This window comes from Pseudoliparis swirei, chromosome 18, assembly GCF_029220125.1.
Source record: "Pseudoliparis swirei isolate HS2019 ecotype Mariana Trench chromosome 18, NWPU_hadal_v1, whole genome shotgun sequence".
Classification (NCBI taxonomy): domain Eukaryota; kingdom Metazoa; phylum Chordata; class Actinopteri; order Perciformes; family Liparidae; genus Pseudoliparis; species Pseudoliparis swirei.
The window spans coordinates 18,364,295-18,380,098 of record NC_079405.1 but is presented as its reverse complement, the minus strand read 5'-3'; the positions used below and the strand labels follow the sequence as shown (position 1 = coordinate 18,380,098).

At 39.8% G+C, this 15,804-nt stretch overlaps 1 protein-coding gene across 1 annotated transcript; it reads right to left on the bottom strand.

Moving 5' to 3' along the window:
• Positions 1 to 2,764: 2,764 nt before the first annotated feature.
• il10 (interleukin 10) lies at positions 2,765 to 4,737 on the bottom strand. Its single transcript, XM_056437731.1, has 5 exons — positions 4,573 to 4,737; positions 4,317 to 4,376; positions 3,985 to 4,149; positions 3,262 to 3,324; positions 2,765 to 3,150 (listed from the first exon to the last, which is right to left on the bottom strand). The coding sequence occupies exons 1-5, from the start codon at positions 4,735 to 4,737 to the stop codon at positions 3,040 to 3,042; spliced, it is 564 nt and encodes a 187-aa protein (XP_056293706.1). The 3' UTR covers positions 2,765 to 3,039.
• Positions 4,738 to 15,804: the final 11,067 nt, after the last annotated feature.

Here is a 15,804-nt window from a genome sequence, read left to right as displayed (position 1 = left end):
ATGACACTGAAAGGTGTGACTGACACGGAGTGCACAGACTCCACTCATGGACAACTTGTCTCATACTTGCTAGCATGAGTTACTCCTGGAATCTGCATTTGCGTATCAAAACGGTTTGTCAACAGACATTTGCCAACACCGGGGTGTTTAGAGCATCTTCCTGCTAATGCAGAAGCGTATTTCTCATGTGCAAGGCACTCAGCTTCCAGCTTTGAGTGTAACGAAACAGACCGTCATCTCTCACTCTCAGCTAAGTGAGAAAGAGGGTAAATGGCTCTCGAGGGGAGTCCCTCATGACGGATGGTAATCCTGCAGAGATTCTTTACCCTTCCAGACCTCATGCCTCCCACCCACCCAGCACACACGTTACTCAAGGGGCCTTAACCATTTAGTTTACTGACTGGTTGGAAATAATATGTAGTATACAACTCAGGGAGGTTAGAAGTGCCTACAGTCTATGTTGCTTCTGAAGTAATCATTAAGCCACGATCTCACCGGTTTAAAGTCAGGATTTCCATCATTGAAGGAAAGTCAGATAACATTCACAAATATGATAACGGGTGATTCACAATAAAGTCTCAGCGTGTTGACCTCGGTGTGTAATGAGTGTGTACACCCACATAAAGTGTGGGGAAATGCGAGCGCTGCAGACTGAGGTGGTTAGAGACATCTTGTACTTCTTTGAAGTGGCGTTGCCATCCTGATTCTCACACACACTTCCTCTCAGACGCAGCAGAGCTGTTTGACCCAAGGCGAGGAAGCAATCATATGTGACACATTACCTCCAGGCAAGAAACCCACAGTGGTAGGTCTTCAGACATGATCAAATGGAAAGCTGTTTTGTAGTCTGTTTTAAAACAGTTGCTTACCTTTCATGTGCTGGAAAGCCGATGGTTTACTGTGAAGTACAGCTCTGAGCACATGTTGTGGTTACTGTGGTTGCTTTGATTTTATTTTATTTCTTGTCTCTGGTTGTTTTCTGCTGATTACATTCTTCATTGTCTTCCAAAAAACATTTACAATCTTGTATTTGACTCGTGAGTTATCCACATAAAAAACACATTTAAATGTAACTTTCTGTGTCTTATGTGAACAAATGAGTTGATTATTGTGAACGCCCTTTAGGAGAAACTTTATGACTATGTTGCCCTATGCTCTTGTTGAAATGTTAAGTCTCTCCCCTAGATATCTAGATTCTTTTTGAGATATTCTATATTTAGTTGAGGGAGGGTCAAAAGAAAATATTTACAATGATGAGAAGGGCCTTGCTTTTTTATTAATTCAATTTGAAGATTTAGATTTATTGGAAATTCAGAGGGGCCCCAGTATCTTTGTACAGTTCATGACAATGATTTCCATCTGGAGTCTTTTGAAGTATGCCTACGCTGATTTAGTATGTCTTAACTATTCAGAGGAAACCTCTGAGCCATGATGATCCATCGAAAGATCTCGAAGATAGATATCGAAAGTAAACTTTTATTACCGTTAATCATGTTCATTCATAACAGTGGTTCTGTATCTTGCATCAAAGTCCCTACAGCGTGGAACAGCCCAACTTATCTCCTTTTTTCTCAACTTTTACTGAAAAACTGTTGCTCTGTACAGACAGTCATTACTAATGGGCAGATATGATCTCAACCAGCAAGGTAACAAAGCGATTCGCAATGTAAGCACTGGAGTCTGAATCAACTCCTTAACAATGTTTTAGGGAGTGAACACAACATTGATTAACGCTATCCAACCTTAACCCTTGTGTTGCCTTCGGGTCAATTTGACCCGATTCAATGTTTCACTCTCCTGTCGCCTTCGGGTCAATATGACCCGATTCAATGTTTAACCCTCCTGTTACCTTTATATTTACTAACATATTTTACCCTTGAGGTCAATATGACCCCAGCTATTAAAATCTCCAGAAAATTATTAGAATTAATATTGTTTTCCAAGTTTAAGTGTGAGGTACTTTATGTTTGTTTGTTGACTCCCAAAGAACACCGACATTAAACATTGAATCGGGTCAAAATGACCCGAAGGCAACACAAGGGTTAAGGAAACTGCTATTAACACTGTTCAGAGTAAAATAGTGCTCTTGCAGACTTGTTATGAATGATATCTTTGAATATGGTAAACTGTCATTGTTGGAAGAATACTTTTCGGATCAGCCCACATTGAGGAAGCAAGTGACGGATGATAATGTCAGTGGAGTAGTTTCAATGCCGAGTCAATTCAGGAATATTGTGCGACTTACATGTGTGTACATTTATTAAAATATTTTTTAAAGGGCCATGTTTTCGTGTTAAGTCTTTTGACATATTGTATTGTGGTACACCTCATGAGTGATACCCTCTCTTAAATAGCTGACATAGCACAGAAAAAAGCTAAACATTTTAAATGCAGGGCTGCTCTTTCATCCTCTGTTTTACTTCCCACGCGTGTGTGTGCGCACGCGTGTGCACGCTGCTATGTGCGCCATGAGGGTGAGACTGGCTAGTTACAGTTTCGGTAAATTAAGGTGCAGCAGTGTTGCTGCTGGTAAGTGATGCATATGGGTCACGTTTGAGGTGAGTGAATCAGTCTGAGGAGTTTACACTCGTGGTGGAGCACAGATCGAGCAGTACGACAGGATGTGATGTGTTCAGTGCTCTACCTCCACCATTCATAAGGACTGGCATGCTAACTACTGTTTCAGCTTGTCAAATAAAATCAAGGGTCATTTATTATCAACAAGTCATGTATTCATCTGCAGCAATACAATAGTAATCATAAATACAACAATACATATATATGATCAACAATAAATAAATATCACAGCTTCATAAGCAACGTTTTGGTTGTAACTAACTTATATGACTCAATATGGTCTTGAAACAGAAACTTGTCCTTGGACAAAAACAGAAGTCTCAGAATAACTAAGACATCAGTTCAGCAGGCTGCAAAAACATCTTGCAAATAACAGATGAAATGCAAAGGAGTAGGTATTTAAAGCTGTGTTCTTTTTCCTGCAAAGAACAGGGTCACATTTCGATGAGGGTCAGCAAGTCTTCAATGAGTGGCCACTAGGTTTCTGTGCCTTTTAGAGGCCAGATATGTTTCAATGTAGTTAAACAGCAGATCCAGCTCGCCCATAGCCTTATATGGACCTTTACTTTCCATCTGTGGACAAACACAAAGTTCTGTTTAAAATTGTCAAAAAGCACACGCATACATTGTTTTTAAAATGAACCCCAACATTTTCACAATTAAATATGAAATGTCGACACCCACCTGATTGTAAGTAGACTTTAGATTGTTGATGTCAAACGGTTTTCTGCAGGAGAAGTAACGTCTCTAAAGGGAACAATAGAAAGATTATTTTAGGGGTCGCCAACAACATTATTTTCTAAACTGATTTAGGTGAGAATAGTGTATTGTATCTACTGCTGGAGAATAGCATGCCATGCCTTCTCTTTCCCTGGAGAACTGGAGTATGCACAGTTTTGCAAGCCGCTGCAGTTAAAGAATCACTGACTAATGAAATGTGAATGTTTCACGTGTGAGCCATTCTTCCCCTTTCTGTCATGGTCAGTCATTTGCACAATCCTGGGAATATTTTGGCGATTTTTAGATGTAGTTTAAAACCTAAAGGTTTGGTGCTTAGCTTTGGTAGACATGAACTTTAAAATTACATTAATTTTGTATAGCCCAAAATAAAAAAATACAAACATAGACTTGTGTGACAACTAATCAATTACGCCAACTTGTTTTTTTGCGTGAATACAAATAGGCTACGTGTACAACTGTCCACATGTAACTTTTCAGCAACAATAATAATACATTTTTTTTTTAGAAACGTCAGGTATGTTACATTTAGATTGTTGCCTGAACACTTGAAAGTCCATTTAAATGTGTTCCTCACTACGTGTAGCCTACAGCCGAGCTGTTGACATCGGTGCATCGTGCGTGTTTACATCTTAATCCCCTGTAGGAGTAACACGTGCAGCTACTCACACACTTCGTGACGTCACCCTTGAGCTGGTCGAAGATCTGCTGTATAGACTCCATGTAAGGCTGTAGGTCCTTGGTGTCCTCAGTCACTCCGGCCATGGCTGTCGGCAGAACCGTGCTCAGGTAAAAGTCCAGTATGCTGTTCACAGCGTGGCAGGCAAACGGGCTCTGAAGGAGGGAGGGAAGCGCGAGCCCGGTTACGTGATGTTCTATCGCCAGTCCTGGTGTTTACAATGCTCGTCTTTTCGGGCACTTTAGGCTGTGTTTATATTCTGATCATACTTAAGAAGCATCGCATTTCTAGCATAATGAAGGACTGTCAAAGGGAAACTTACTTTGAAAGAGTCCTCGACGCTCTGGTCCAGCAGCGCTGTGTCCAAGTCATCGTTCGCTTCCTGTGAAAAAAGAAGAAGATCAAAGAGAGTCAGCAGCAGCAGCAGCAGCAGCAGCAGCAGAGGAGGAGGTGAGAAATGCCAGCATCACCTGGAGACTAACAGGACTACCCGGCCACATGGGCGGCAGAGATCAACTCAAATGGTGCTGCCCTAAGCTTCAAGGTACGTTCAGAGCAAATAATGTGCTTTTACTCACGAAGAAACCTCTGATCTGTGAATAGTCCTCTCTGAGCTTCTTTAGCTTGACAGGGAAGTCTTCCACGAAACGACAGCACTGGTTGTTGCACATGAGACTGCACCAGGCACTGCCAAAGAAAGACAAGAGGACCAGGGCGGACAGGAGGTGGGACCAAAGAGTCATGCTGGTGGACGAGCTGATGGATCTTCTAGAGGCAGAGAAGAGAAGAGTGGCCCTCAGGAGGGAAGATGCTAATGGCTCAACCGGGCGTAGGAGCAGTTTTCTGACTTCTGAGAGGCGAAATGTTCTTGGTATGATCTTCCCGAAGAGCTCAGAAGAGAAGGGGTGCATGCATTTAGTTTCATCTCTTGCCTTAATTTATAGCCAACGTATACCTGAGGGAGGAGACTGACTGGAAGACAAGAGGTTAAACATGTCATGTTCATACAGGGGGTGAGACATTTATTTTTCTCAGAATCTTGCACTATGTGCTACTCCTCCCATATATGATTGTCTGGTAGTATCGATCTTGTACATAGCATTGACATTTTGATAATGCTATAAATAATACATTTTGACATTCTATTTTCATGTTTTTTATATTATTGTATTAGAGACACATATAGTAGTAATAATAATACAGCGGTACTATCAATAATAATGTTGATACTTATTATTTTGATTGTTATTTTATTCTTATGTTCCATTTGACTCATTACAATATCACCCCAATATTTTTACATATATATATATATATATTATTCAAAATCATAATATATTCATAAGTGCAAAAATAGTGTTTAAAATTGCAACAAATAACATTTACGATAACATAAAATAGTGGTTGTCACTTGAAAATGATATTAAATTGTTCTTAATGTTTGATGACACAATAATATATATATTTTCCTCCTAAAATTGAAAATCAATAAACCTTGCACGCTTTCACTTTATACGTTAGATACTTAGATAATGTATACACTTTTATATTTATTTTATTTTCATTTTTATATTTTAATTTCCTCTATTATTATTTTCATTCTTAAATGTAATATGTCCTGCCCTGCTATTTTATTGTATTTCATTGTACTATATATATATAAACATGTTTGCTGCTGCATCAAGAAATTTCCCTCAGGGGAATTATCTTATACGGTCAGACATGTATATTAGAACTGACAATTGTGAAGCCATGTGATACTGATCTTTGCTTTTTGATGTCTTGGTATTCTTTATCTTTGGTAAGGGTTGTGTGTATCAATATTCTGTATACATATATATTTTAAAAAGGAGAAGTGTTTTTGGACTCTTAGTGGTGGCAACGTAAGGTTTTTTTCTCATGAATGGAATTCCCATTTATCATTTTCCTGCCACTTTGTGTAAGCCAATTTACACAACATTGGTATTTTAATAACTGTAGCCAGGGAAATCAACCCAGATTGTTATATCTGCACGATGAGGACTTCACAATTTGTGCAAATACACTTCAGGACAATTTGTCATGGTCAAAGTTCAAATAACTTTAGCTTTAAATACAAACAAATTAAAATGTAAAAACACTTTACATGTATACACAATATACATTGTAATATATACTTTATTTTGTCTAACCCAAAATCACAAATTACAAAATTTCCTCAGAGGGCTCTAGTCTGTACACGTACGATATCTCTGTCCCATAACCTCACATCGGATCAGGAAAAACTCCCAAAAAACCCCCAAAAAACCCTTTCAGGGGGAAAAAAAGGGAAGGAACCTTCAGGAAAGCAACAGAGGAGGATCCCTCTTCCCGAACGGACAGAAGCAATAGATGTCATTGTGTACAGAATGAACAACGTTACAGATATAAATCCTCGTATGTATGTATTTTACTGTCATAACCAAATGAAAAATATATGTTAAAAAAGAACAATTGTTTAGCTTTTGGAAACAGATTGATGCTAAAATAAATACAACCAACTGTCCAATCAGAGCTTTGGGAAATGGCCAGTTGCTGTTAACAAGATTGGGAGCATTTCTACTGTTGTTCAACATGGCGACGCTAAGCTAACGGTGCTAACAGCGCAATCAACGGCAACTGTGCTAGCAGAACTAAGAGTGTTTACCTAAAGGGGGAACCAGAGGCTGAGTGCTAAACCTCAATAGTGGCGCTATCAATTGGGACAGTGTCATCGAACCGCCCCAGCCTTGTCGACACACACAGAAAGGGAGTGACTTCATTCTCCGCTCAGGTAGACATTACTTCACTTTATCTTTACATAATAAATAGTTGTTTGCTGTTATATTTATTCACTACTCTGACCATTGTTGTATAAATGTATGGGTGAGCATGGGTGAATGAGGGGCTTATTATATAGTCTGGTAAGGTAGAAAGGTGCAATATAAATGCATTTACCATACAACAGTAAATACAAACAACATAAACAGGCTGAAAACGGCAACACGCTAAAAAATAGCATACAAATAAAAAAACAGAAGATTGCAATTGTTTCGGACTGAGAGAAGTTGTCCAATTAGTTTTGTGCAATAATCTGCGAAAAATGTGATTATTGAACTTGTACAAATAACAACAAATGTGGTTTTAATATACTCAATAAATACAAGGATGTTATTCTTTATTTATTCTTTAAATGTATTGAAATAGTTTTTTGATTGTCATGATATCAACATGTAATATGTCTTTTTTCTTAATTTTTTCAAGCAGTATATATGTCTTATATATTAAAGTTAATGTACACATTTTATATATACATAAATGATATGAGTCAGCAGTAAGCACTTTATGGGAAACCCCTTTGGCACCTACTGTGTGTGTGTACTGTGTGTGTGTAAGCGTGTGTGTCTGTGGGTGGGTGTGTGTGTGTGTGTGTGCGGGGGGGTGCATGCTCTCTGCTCTATGCATTTGTGTGTGATTTCATGACTTTGTGGTTAGAGTTGCATTTGAAAGGGTTCTGCTCAGTCTCTGGCATTTCAGTTGCGGCATTGTTTATGTGCATGTGAGAGCGATTTTGAGTCGGCTATTAAGTCATATAATTCCAACATATTTTTTGCTGTTTGTCAGAGCGCTTCTTCCCTGCACACAACTTATAATTAAACCAAGCACACAGATGTGAACGGAGCAATTGCTGTTAAAACCAATGTGACTGACAATCCCTGAGGTTTCTAAACAGCTGTTCAGAGAACTGTGATGTCATGAAAGTATGGGCTATTGATGACTTTTATGAAGATTTGTTAAAGCAATGTGTGAAATATTACCAGTCTTGTACATCATTAGATATTTATCAGTAACAAGTTGTTTCCTGGTTTCACAAAAGCTGACTGCAACAAAAAAAGGCAAACAACATCATTTCAGTCTTTCAAGCTCTGCAATTATTACTTGTTTTATCATTCATCACAAAGATAAAAAAAAGAGTACACTGACAAATACATGAGTGGGTTGGGCTGTATGGAACTACTTTTTTGCTAAATATATTGTTCAGAGAAAATCAAGTCGGTGTCCAATTAATTTTGTTGTTGTCTTTTCTGATCCATTATTACTGAAACTAATTTGATATCATTTATTCAAGTCATAACCCTGAGAGCTAAAAAATGTGTCGATCCATTTGAGGCTTCATATCAGCAAATTGGGTTTAATTGTTTACTCAAAACAGATGTAAAAAGTCAGCAATATTTCTTACACCGCTTATTCTAATCTAACAGTTTCCTTCAGTCAGCTCTGTATAGATCGAAATGGGGCCGAAGCTGAATCAGACAAATCTTATCTTGCATGTATCAATTGGTCACTGAGTAAGAGTCAGCTGAACAGTGTGTGCTTTGGGGATGATCCGGTCATGTGGTGAGGGTTTCTCGATGTTCTCTCTTGTCGTCCCTTATTTCAAACTTAGTTTCTAATTACGTCACTATCTGATTCTCAGAATCTGCTGTCAGCACAAAACCTAAAACCCGACTGCTGATATCATATCCAGTTGATTCAGTCTCCTATTGGAACATGAATCACAGTGGAACACATGATTTCATCCAACTGAAATAATATATTGACAAAGATTTGATGCTGTTACCTGTTTGATAAATCATCTCGACTGCAATTCCTTGCACTTTGCAGACCAGATGAGCTCCACCATGTACTGTAGTTCGTTTTTTACATTTTCGTGATCTGCATCTTGTTCTCGTGCTTTGAGAGGAAATCTATCTGTTTTTAAAAATAGATTCACCACATTTCTCTTTCACTTTCATCACAACTGTCGTCTGTTTCACTGCATGTGTTTTTAGCTTGAGTGTGTAGCATTTCATTCTTCGGAGGTCTGTGTCTGTTATGTTTTCGTGAAGCAGTTATCGTTATGCAAACATGAATAATAATAATGTCTGTGTGTGCCTGTGCTAGTGGTTTAGAGATGTCTTAATAAGGCTACAAAGAAATGAGGAAACCAAGAAAAATGTATATGACATGACCAGGAGGACAGTGTCCTGCCCAACCAGTCATAAATTCACATTAATAAAGTGGGTGTTGTTACTGTTGTATGACCGCTAATATACGGGCGGGCATATGAGCATCATGAGGATTGTGTAGAATGGAAAAGGAAACTTGGAGTTGTGTCTTTTTATTGTAAGTGACCGACAGAGTCCCCTCTGGAGTTCACATTCATTTTTTAGTCATATAGACTTCCTCAGAGATGATCTGTCATGGAGCATGGGAGTTGCCTTCTGGTTGGCAAATCACCTACTTCACTCTTTGGATCTGTGTGACGGTGATATATCTTTTAATGTAACTGTAGCAAAAATTTACAAATTTGAAATAAAGCTGGCAATTGCAAACTTAATTATCGATTAAAAGGATAACCACAGACTTCCTCAGAAACCTTATCATTTCCGCTGAGGAAGCAAGATTAGATAAATGTATTGCTGTAACCTGAAACTAAAGTTACCATGTCTTTTTGCTGAGCAAGCATCTGTTCAGGAGGAGTTGAAACTTAGAAATTCCCACTGTACAAAAAGTTCTGTTTGACCTATTAGTAGTGTAAGATTAAATCAAGATAAGCTTTCCGTTTTAATGAGTGATTAATACACTCCAGTTGGATGCGCCCCAAACATAGGACACCTAATTTTCCAAACTGTATTTATATGCGTTTGGATGGAAGTGCGTAAGCACTATTCACATCTGTAGCTGTCAGGGTGTTAACCGCAATTATGTAAGCACTGCTCATAGTGACGGCTGATATTTTCCCATGATGTTCAAATATCTGAGTGCTGAGTTAGTAAAAGTAAAAAATAACACTGTCTCTCAATGCAATTGGAATGATGATTCACAGTTTTATTGATTTGTATAAAAAAAAGAAGAAGCAAAAACCCTGGCATGGAGGAGTTTGGGGGAGGCCATGGAAATGGACTTTCTGTTGGCCCTTAAGAAAGTTCTGGCAAACCATCCGATGGCTCAGAAGGGGTGGAGGCCGCTAAGGTAATCTCCTCTGTGGCAAGGCGCTGGGGGTGGATGAGATCCGCCCTGAGATGCTGAAGGTGCTTGACATTGTTGGACTGTCTAAGCTGAAATGCCTCTTCAATGCCGCATGGGTATCGGGAACAGTGCCCATGGACTGCCAGACCAGTGTGATGGTTCCCCTTTACACAAAGGGGGACAGGAGAGTGTGTTCAAACTATCAGGGTATCACACTACTCCATATGGTTCCGTGGAAAGCTTATGCCAAGTTGCTGTAAAGGAGGCTTTGACTGTTTGTCGAACCTCAGATCCAAGAGCAGCAGTGTGAATTCCGTCCTGGATGTGGAAGAGTGGACCATCTCTTTACCCTCGTAAGACTACCGGAGGGCTCTTGGGAGTTAGCCCAACAGAACACTTTCTAGTTCTGCCAAAGGCTTTTTCTACTGTTGATTATAACATATAATATCTGGTAGAGTTCAGACTGTTACTGATGATGGTTTCAAATCAAGTCCCCAGGGGGTTGTTGAAGGTGTCAGACAAGAATTGCCAAGATAACAGTTCAGAGACCCTCAAACCAACAGGAGACAGAAAACTGGTTTCCAGCACTACCTCACGCTGGAATAAACTGTCAAACAATTCGAGACACTTCTTCCTTGCCAATATTTTTTATATTTATGACCGTTTTACCTTGTGTGTCTTTGTGCATGTAATGACTTTGTGTGATTGTCATGCCTTGCTGTGACATTATACTGTATGTATTTTGTTCTAAATAACTAACTATTTAACTACTAAAGGTTGTATGAAAAAAAACAATATTGTTATTGCTGTTAAACAATGGAAGTTCTGTACTTGCTATGTATAATACTTATTAATACATAAACATTGGAAGTTGTGTTAATACATTTATATAAATTATAAATATAAATAAACCAATACACATTGCATCGTAAAAAAATTACAAAATACGACATTTGAAAAAACAAACATTTTATTGAATGAAAACATGGCTTCTCCCCAGATTATTCATGACTGGAATCTGTTTCCTTGTAAAACAGATTTTTTTGTAATAATTATATAATCTCTGAGATGTACAATACATAAAAGGATACTATGCACCCCAAAACAAATCCCATATTGTGGTAACTATATTTGCGCCGGTCTTTTGTAATATAATTAATAAATACCAAAATAAGATATTACCAAGAATTGGTATCAGATTAGATGACTATAAATGCATACAAATAATTAGATTCATCATTATCATTACACAAATTAAATTAAATGCTCTGGGGTTTTGCTCTTATACCCCTCCACAGACTGTGAGAATGTTTATGTTTAGTAAGTGATTATTCTAGTCTAGAAACTATACACCTGGATTGTTCTCTCTCAGTGACAGTGCTGCATGGAGCTAAGTCAATGTATTATTGAAAAAATAATGTCACTTAAAAAAAAAACATTTTAATATTAAATAACGAACTTACACATATATATAATTAAGAGTGCCCTTTGTGTGAAGTTTGCATGTTCTGCCATGTGTCAGTGTGGGATTTAGATGGGATCTGCGGCATCTTTCCATTGTCTAAAGATGTGCAGCTGTGGTTCATTGCAGTCCAACTTGCCTACAGGTGTTAGCGTGAATGTTTTTTACTGTGTCAGCCCTATGATAGCCTGGCGACCTGCCCCGAGTTTGTCCCCCTTTTCCATCATCTATTGTCAGTTGGGATTGGCTGCAGCCACCCTGTGACCCTGAATATGATAAGCAATTAGTTAATTACCTTTGCATTGAAAATGCGGAAGGTAATGTTTTGATCGCCGTGTATTTGACAGAGTTGAAGCATAAGCAGCATTGCACTGATGATGCTGTCCTCGACCTGCGTTTCCTCTGGGCAGCATCAGACCGCTAGCTTACATTTTCTTTATGAATAAAGATGAATTATTATAGAGCAACAACAGTACAAGCGTTCTGATTGGCTAATGGGCGTCATGCCAGCCACGTATTGCCCTCCTCGCTGGTCTGATACGGATCCGTAGGCCTATTGCCCTCTTACGTCATTTTCAAAATGAGCGATATTGATAGACATCAACAGCCAAGAGCAGTGGTCCTCAAACTAAGGCCCGCGGGCCGGATACGGCCCGCCTCCACATTTGGCCTTGACCTCTGAACAATACCAGAGAGGCCAGGCACGTGCACAGATAGAGCCCTCGTGGTGCTCAAGCACCAGCCCTTTTGCCCTGGATGAGACACAAGTGCCCTTTTTGCTGGAGCCCACTTTTTTCATTCATCAGTATTTAAGAATAAAAGTTACTCTTTCTGTCATCAAGTCCCCCCAAATGTGTTTTAATATCAGACGGGGCATTTATTTGAGTTCTTGTGAGAATTTCGCCCCGACATGCTCTGGCTTTTTTGCTATTGGGTGCCCTTTTTTTGGTTTGAGCACCTGCCCCCCAAAATGTCTGTGCACGTGCCTGAGAGAGGCTTTATGATTTTTTTTTCTGTCTGGCCACGCAAATCCTAGACTAGTTAAAAATAGAACGAAATAGAACGGAATAAGAATTCTCTCTCTCTCTCTCTCTCTCTCTATTCTCTAAACATAACTAACGTCAGTAAACAGCTGGACAAGGCTTTGAAATCACGGATTTCGTGAGTTTTTGTTTGTTTATTTTTTTAGGAAACGTCGGAGCAGTTGTGACGTCATGTATTCAGCAACGCTAATGTTGTGGTTGATTTATCACAAAACAACGTGTGTCTGATGCTGTGGGTCAGAGGAGAAGGAGGTGCACCCGTTTGGTGGCGCGAGGAGCACTGCGCGGAGGAGGAAGTGGAGGAGGAGGAGGAGGAGGGAGGGAGGGGCGATGGGGGGGGGAGGGCTCGTGAGCGCCGCGGAGCATGTCGGGGAGAAATTCTCACAAGAACTCAAGTAAATGCCCCATCAAATATTAAAACACATTTGGGGGGACTTGATGACAGAGAGAGTAACTTTTATTCTTAAATCCTGATGAATGAAAGAAGTGGGCTCCAGCAAAAAGGGCACTTGTGTCTCATCCAGGGCAAAGGGGCTGGTGCTTGAGCACCACTAGGGCTCTATCTGTGCACGTGCCTGTGTATATATATGTACACTGTAAAACCGATTTTATTTCAGCTTAAACTTGTAAGTGTTCATTACTTATAATTTCATGTTTTGTAAAACAACTGTGTCATAACTAAATATATTTAGTTGTTTGCACGGATCAGCTGATAAAGTGGAGTGCACTGATCATGCTTAGCAGAGATAACTTAGTATGTTACGTTTTTGTAAAGGGGGGGGGCGTTGGATTAGTGCTGTGTGCAGCGCAGTGTCGAGGCAAAAAGAGTCCGCTTCGTCCGACCCGCCCGCTAACTTTGCTGTGACGGAGCTGCAGAATTTCGAAAACAACTACAAGCATGTGGAACGGCGAGTGTCACTTTCTCTGTATTAACTGACACGTTAGATATAATTCTGGGAGTATTTATTTCACCAAGTAGCTTAGTTAGGCTAAACGCTAAAGTTAGATTAGCGTTAACAGGCTGACAATGTCCTGTCTGTCCAGTTTATAACTTTACACGTGTAACACATGTGCTAGCTAGCTAAAGATGAGATAATGTTATGTTAGCTTTTCAAAGTGTTTTTTGGTTAGGTTGCACAGGAGGAATGTGTTGCATTTATAGCAGTAACGTTAATTTAGCTAGCTTGTCGAAACACGAGGTCCTTTAATCAGTATTTCTCAAACTGGGCGTGGATATATTGCAGGTGGCGGTGGCAAGGGGAAATGCAGATTTCTTTTATTTGAACTTTATTGAGAACTTCACATATTACAAAAATACAAAGTCCCTGACAAAAAACCAATTCATTAATAAATACATGGCGAAATGCCTGTATTTTTGTCTAAGCGTTTAAGTTAGGTTATTGACGGGTTAAGGCCCCGTTTACACGATTGGAAAACGCATATATTTTCATGCGTTTTGGCCTTTCATTTACACAAAAACGGAGGTTTTATCAAGGAAAACGATCATTTCTAAAAACTCCGGCCAAAGTGGAGATTTCTGAAAACTCCGTTTTTGTGTTTGCATGTGAACTAGGTCAAACAGAGTTTTAGGTTGTCAAACGTCACAGTATGCGACTAAAAATGCTTGACGTCATGTGAGCGTCCTATGTTTACAGTTAGTTTGGCCTCTCCTACCAGGGTTGCCAGGTCTGTGACAAAACCAGCCCAATATCAGAACTCAAAATATGCCCGTGCCAAACCATATACACTGCTTTTAAAGTGTGTGTATGTGGACGTGTCCAATGTCCATGTGTGGACGTGCTGATCTGGAGTCAGTTTGGTAGGATTTGTGTATAAATAAATTATTTCATTTAAAATATGGATTTTTATTTAAAGATATTCATGTAATTTGCATGCAAAATAGGTCTACCCGAACCAGCGGACAACAAATTCAACCCGCGTCAACACTTCAAAAGTAGCCCAATTCCGCGGGAAAACCGCGGACCTGGCAACACTGGCTCCGACGTCCAGTGTCGACTAGGGATGGGTATCGTTTGGGTTTTTTCCGATACCGGTGCTAAACCGGTACTTTTAAAACGATACCGGTGCCTAAACGGTGCCTGAACCGATACTTTTTTTTTTTAAACGCACAATGAGGACATTAAAACCTCTTCGGCCATATTCCCTGTAGAAGCCGTTATCATGGAGCACGACACAACGGATATCAGACTGTTAACATACACAATATATGTTCTCCATTATATGATGTGATATGTATTGTCATGTGCAGACTTTATAGGGTTAATCCTGTCACTGTGTTGATGGGCAAAGAGAACAACCAATCAGAGGGACTGAAGATGACACGTGACAAATAAAGTTTTGCTTCTGACAGCGAGAGTTACACTGAAACAAAGTGGCCCACGGTCTTTATTCCTCCGTCATTATATTCCCGGTAACACCGGGTATACAGCCGGGACCGCTGGACATCAACACATCTGATAGCAGACTGTCACGCTCGTAGCTCGTAGCTCGTAGCTCGCGCTAGCTACGAGCTAGCTTAAGCATGGTTATAATGGCTAATTTATTATATCTTAGATAGATAGATAGATATATACTTTATTAATCCCCAAGGGGAAATTTGTCGTGACAGTAGCAGCAACACACAAGAATAAAAACAAAACACAAAATATAAAAAACAGGGATGAAAGATATAGAAGTATAAAAGTAAAATACAAAACAAAATATATATGTAAATATACAACACACATGCATTATCTTGGCCTACTTTTATGAATGCAAGACTTGCAATCAACGTTACGGTACTAATCTGAGTTGAGGCTGCTCGTCATAATCGGTCTCCCCGTGTTCAGGGGGACCGGTGACGGTCTCCCCATCGCGTCCAGCCTGACGCCGGTGTGCTCGACACGGGTTCACGTAGTCACACACGGCGCAGCCTCCGCTGTCAAACTTAAATATGAGAGGCTATCGCAACCTGCTGACAGGGCGGAGTCACCAGAGAAGTTCACAACAATAGTTTTTTTCAATTTCAATCGGCTCAGGCACCGGAAAGAAGCACCGAAATGTGCGTTGCGTTTCGGTCCGGGTAATACCGGTTGTATTGGAACCGGTACCATATTGGCACCGGGTTTCGGTACCCAACCCTAGTGTCGACTGCCTTCATTTTCGTTGTCAGGTGCGCCCGAGTTATTTCCTCCTTGACATGAGGATACTTCTCGGAGGTCTCGAGTCTTGAGAATTCTGATTGGTTTGCATGTCTTTATCCTTCTCGTTACACTGCCGACTACAGGTTTGGCATA

Coding starts and splice junctions, on each gene's coding strand:
- il10 (XM_056437731.1), bottom strand. CDS start 4,737: ATGACTCTTTGGTCCCACCTCCTGTCCGCCCTGGTCCTCTTGTCTTTC. Junction 4,150..4,316: donor GCGTCGAGGACTCTTTCAAA/GTAAGTTTCCCT, acceptor TCCCTCCTTCAG/AGCCCGTTTGCCTGCCACGC. Junction 3,151..3,261: donor TAAAGTCTACTTACAATCAG/GTGGGTGTCGAC, acceptor GTTTGTCCACAG/ATGGAAAGTAAAGGTCCATA.